The following is a 5,585-nucleotide window of genomic DNA, read 5'->3' on the forward strand; positions in this document are numbered from 1 at the left end:
TGCAAATTGCGAGTGGTCAGGAGATCCCTGGTGATTTAATGCTGGGGGAAGTGCGTATATACTCAGGGGAATTGCCATGTGGTCAGTTTAGTCCTTGTCATGGTCTAGTCCTGGTTGTAGTTCAGTTTAACCTGCCCCCAGGCTTAGGCATGGGCGGAGGAATGCTAAAGTGTGGGAAATGCCTCACTAGGCCTCAAACCTGGAGGAGGCAGATGCTGCTGATTATGGAGAAGAACTAGAGATGCTGATGGTGAACTAGAGAAGTAGAGATGCTGGAATAGAATGGATTTCAGGAGCAAGTCTGGTGTCTCTCCTACTGAAGATCTCATGTCTATCCCTATTCAGCTGTTGCTCGAGTACTCAATGTCAGGATGTGCTCCTATTGATTCTGCAATGGAATACTGAAAGGGACTGGTGAGTCTGGAGTCTGTTTATTTTTCTCGCGGATGTCCTAAGCCCTAAACCCTCTCTCCCATTTTCAATGTTCTAATAAAGTTCTTCACATCATATTTCTGGCCTGGATCTCAGCTCTATCAGTCACTGGCAGAGGGTGTTAAATGCTATTGCGGCAGCTGGTTGCTAAAATCACCTTCACAGGCTATGGAACATCTAGGTCAGCGCTGGCAAACCTATGGCACGCCTGCCAGGGAGGGGACGCGGGGCCCTCTCTGCTGGCACGCGAGCCCAGGTTCAAGGACCACCAATTGAAATAGATCCGACCGACCCGAATCGCCTCAGTACGCAATATGGGGCAGTTACAATCAGGCAGCGGCGGCGGCCTCTAAATAGGCAGATTTGACGGCTTCTTCCTCCTCACTAGGACCCAGGGAGGCCACCTCCCTGCAAAACAGGTAAGCAGGAGAGGGGGCAATGTTCTATTTATTCACTTTTGTTATTAGTTCTGTGTGTGTGTAATATGTGTGTTTTAATAAGTGTGTGATGTGTGTGTTTCATTACGTGTGTATGTGTGTGTATTTTATTGAGAGTATAAATGTTTGATTATGCATGTTTCCCTATTTTGCCTAAGGCCCCATTCACACTGAGCGGAAAATCCCACGATTTCCCCCGCGATATCGCGCATTTTTGCTGTGCGATATCGCGAGAAGTTGCACTTCTCTAATGTACAGCTTCATGTCGCCAGTCGCTGTAGCAGGCCCCTTTTTCCCGTGGAAGTCGCACAATTTTTCTATTTTTTAATGCAGCCTGCCTGTGAAGGTCGCGCGATCGTCGCTGGAATGTCGCCCCTGAACAGTCGCACGGATCCGCTTGTAAGGTATGCCGCTTGGTGTGAATGGGGCCTAAGGCAGTGATGTTGAACGTTTCTTAAACCCGAGCGCCAGAACTGCAATACAGTACCCAACTTATATTCAGCGCTGGCACTTTGAGGTAAATAAATTGATTTTGCGTCGCAATTTGGGCACTCAGGTTCAAAAAGGTTTTGAAACTTCTGTACAGCAGACTGGAGGAAGGAAAAACAGCACAAAAGAGTAAATCAGCTGTGCTGTAGTCCTATGAGCAAGCAGATAAGAGCAGAGTGACAGTGAGATGAGCTCATCATCCTGCCTCTTCTCTTTTCACTGTCCAGTCACAGCATGGGGAGGAGACCTGTAAGTGTAACTGAACTGCAGCAGGAAAAAAATCTCCTCCCCTGCCATTCAGGGTTGTGTGCTATGGCAGTGGCGTGCAAATCTATAAATTAGATCAACAGCTAAAAAATAATTTCACAAGTAAAACATCAACTTTATGCCCTCAATAACACTAGAAAAGGCCGGCACGTACAGCTCCGTGCTGCGTGCACGGCCGTATCGGGCAGCTCCTGGGAAGGACAGGTGCGTGTGTGATTAGTACGCAGCCCCTGTCCTTATCTATGGGAGTATTCGACCGTACGCCGCCCTACGCTGACCCGCCCTGCACGTCCATGTGGGTGTCCATACTTGTACGCTGACCGGATGGATCCTGTCTGTGTCCAAGCCGGGAGACCTGCACCTGTATGTACCTGCACCTGGGGTGAGCGTAGGGCGGCGTACGGCCGCGTACTCCCATAGAGAAGGACAGGGGCTGCATACTAATCACACGCATCACCTGTCCTTCGCTGGAGCTGCCAAGCGTTCAGCACGGAGCTGTACGTGTCGGCCTTTTCTAGTGTGAATGAGTGCTATCTGTACTTCATCTGTGCATTTAGCGCTTTGCCTGGAGTCCAGCTTTAAAGCCTTGGCTAGGGTAGCCAAAGGTCAGAAAATCTGAAGGAAGAGTTCCTCTTTCACACCATGTCTGGACCAATGGTTTTTTGATGTGTTTTTGCTGTGGTTTTGATGCGTTATGGGGCACTCCGATGCATTTTTTTAGTGTCAATGGGCTTTTAGGTGCGTTTTTGTGCATTCCAGACCAGAACAAATGTGACATGCAGTACTTTTTTGAATGCACGAGAAATTAACGCAATGGTGTGAAATATGCTCAGAAATACCATAGGAATACATTGGGATGTGTTTTTTGTACAGACAAAATATGTTCTGGTCCGGATCTGGTCCTTACCTTAAATGAGGCCTCTTGATCCGATCATCTTCTTCCTTCCACTTGTATTGAGAAGTCCCTCCAGAGCTAGTGCCGGTCTCTGATCCAGCACAGACTCCTCGGGTCCCACAGTGTCTGTCCGACGTGCATACTCACGACTGTGTGCATTCACCTCCGCTGTGCCTCTCCCCCTCCAAAGATCTCTACTGTACATGTGCCTGCCCCTTCATCCTGCTCGGCTGCTCCAGATCTTCAGACGGGAGCGAGCAGCAGTGACACAGCTAAGTAATAACCTTTTTGGTAACTTTTTTTATTTTAAAAAATAGTTTTGCATATATCTACTGCTTGCTAGCTAACTCCACGTGTTTAATTACACTCTTGGGTGTTCCTAAGCAAAGGGGGTGAGAGAAAAACTCCTCAGTGGGGGCACAGCCAGCAGCAAAGCTGTCCACAACAAGTAAAAAGCTTTACCATCTTAGGTTACGAAGACCGTGGTTGAGTTTTGGTTGCCGTCTGTGCCTCCATTAGCTTTCCCCTCACTTACTGTCTATGGACCACCTAGCAGTGGGACAGGAAATAAGGTAAACTCTCCCCATACGGGAAACAGACAGCAAATGAAATCCAGCAGCACTTCTAACACTTCCTCACTCATTCTACAATTCATAGTGTACCTCCATTTGTCTTCAATCATGTAGATATGTGCTAGAACCTCTGAAACGTTTTTGTTTTCGTATGTGTCCTCAGTTTCCACTTACACTTTCTCTACTGGTGATGTGCGGGGGGCTTTGTGCTAACCAAGCTCACCCAGGCTCATGCAATACTGTCACAGATACCCCCCCCTTACCATTCAGTTGTGGCAGGGGTATTCCCCGCCCCTTTGTGGTGTGCAGCTACAGGAGGAATGAATGCCCCGGCTGCAACTGATTGGTATGGGTGGCTGGCTGACAGTTTTGTGTGGACTCAGATGAACTTGATTCGGACCAAACCCCGATACATAATTAGTGGTCCAGAAAGAAGAAAGGGGAATGTCACCAGTGAGGATACATATCGATAAACAAATGTAAAGACTCTAACCCTTTCATTTCCCGCTCATGCAGTATTTAAAAACAAAAAAGCACATTTGTTTATAATGTGTTTTTATTACAAAAAAAAATGGACACATCATATGTTCTTCCCAGAAATATCAATTCCCCATCTGGAAGTTCCTTGTCCTTCGAGCACCTCCACCTATAGAGTAGGTGATGGATACACATAAATGTCTTGGGTTGATTTCAGAAGATGACATACAGATGTCCCCAGAAATCTCTGTATCCTGCTCTACATGTACCTCTTCCTCCAGGTACAGCAAAGTTTGCTTCCAGTGCGTCTCTTGACCATACGGAGATGTAGATAACGTAACTCCTTTCTCTCCTGGGAAACTGACAGAAAACCAGATGGCGAATCCATGCATCAAAGAGGAACCATAGCAGCAGAATCTGAAGGAACCTGTGATGTTGGCGATGTCTTCCAGCGTGATGGTGTCAAGGTTCAACATGGCAAACTTCACTGGGTGGGAGAGCATATTTTCTGGGTATATTGGGCACACCACCATGTCTTTACCCATGATGCACTTCCGTGCAAACGTTTCCACGCAGGACATGTCCACTCCATACACGTCCTTCATTCCACCCCAGAAGTCCAGCCTCTCCTCCACGGCATTGTCGTTAATAGGAACGAGGAAGAGATCCGCGTGGCATGGGAATATCAGTCCGCCAGGTTTAAGCCATTTGTCACGAGCATATAACACAGAGCTTAGCATCGATTCATGCATAAGGCCGTACCCCATCCATTCGCTGACAATGACATCGACTTGACCTGGTATCTCAGCGTTTTCCACCGTGCTAGAGATCACTTCGATCTTGCCCTCCATTCCGTTGTGTTTTATAACATCGCACGCCAGTTGGGACACGGTGCTGGCTTCCACGGCATAGACTTTAGCCGCCCCGGCCTGTGCGCAGAATACACTGAGGATGCCTGTGCCAGCACCTACATCCAGCACGGTTTTACCACAGAGAGCATCTTGGTTGCGAAAAATGGCTGTCTTGTATGTGTTCGTTCGTACGGTATCTGAGAGCATTTCTTCGTGTATGGTGACATCTGAGTAACACTGGAAATACTCACAGTCCTGCTCAGTTTTGTCAAGTTTCCTTTTCTTGAGCAATGCCATGCTGGGATCCTTTCCTGCACAGCGTGCCTGGACAGTGACTTTCTTATGGAGCATGCAGTAGTGAGCGAGACGGAGCTAACAGCAGTGTCTATTGGCTGACTTAAGGATAGTGTGATTGGATAGTGAGCTCTTCCTGTCTGCTGCCAGTTCAGCCCCTCCTGTTTCCCCAGCTTTGCTTTCACTTTGTTTTCTCACTTTGTAACCTGCTGCCAGGCTCCTCTTTTGCCTTTAACCCATGCTGTGTCCTGTTCTATGATTGTATCCCGGCATGCTTTGTGTGTTGTGTCCCGGCATGCTTTGTGTGTTGTGTCCCAGCGTGCTTCGTCAGCAGCTTTCTCGGGCCTGGGGTCGTTTGCAATACAAAAGCTGCAGAACAACATCACGCCTTTCAACATTCTCAGCTGGGAAAGCACAAAAGGCTCAGGGATGGGTCACAACATAGCGTTGCGCTGAAGACGCAGTATCTGTACGTTTTGTGCAGGCTATCGCACTGCGCGATTCAGATGAGGATAAAGCTAACACACCAGGATGAGGATATTTATTTCTTTAGAAAGTGAATTACACTTCAGTGCCACTTGCATTTTTGTGCTCTATATGCAGAGGAAAATCTGTCAGTCTAGATGCTTTAAATGTCCCGTGTTTACATGCATATGCGTTTAGATGCATCTGGTACCAAATGCTACCATAAAAACGTGTTTGCATGCGTTTTGGTGCATTTAGAAGTTCAAATCTGTTCCTAGATGCACCTCACTTCTTATTTTTGAAAATGCAGATAAACTGCAGATAAACTCATCTATATGCAAAGTGTGAGTATAGACATTGAAATTCATTCCATATATATACATATATATATATATATAAAAACAAC

The 5,585-nt window shown here is 47.1% G+C and overlaps 1 protein-coding gene across 1 annotated transcript; it reads right to left on the reverse strand.

Annotated features, from left to right (window-relative positions):
- Nucleotides 1-3,694: 3,694 nt before the first annotated feature.
- Nucleotides 3,695-4,802, reverse strand: PRMT6 (protein arginine methyltransferase 6). The gene has a single exon (XM_018562729.1). The coding sequence runs from the start codon at nt 4,769-4,771 to the stop codon at nt 3,695-3,697; it is 1,077 nt and encodes a 358-aa protein (XP_018418231.1). The 5' UTR covers nt 4,772-4,802.
- Between the last annotated feature and the right edge of the window lie 783 nt (nt 4,803-5,585).

Source organism: Nanorana parkeri, unplaced genomic scaffold (genome assembly GCF_000935625.1).
Source record: "Nanorana parkeri isolate BGI_ZX_2015 unplaced genomic scaffold, ASM93562v1 scaffold595, whole genome shotgun sequence".
Lineage (NCBI taxonomy): Eukaryota > Metazoa > Chordata > Amphibia > Anura > Dicroglossidae > Nanorana > Nanorana parkeri.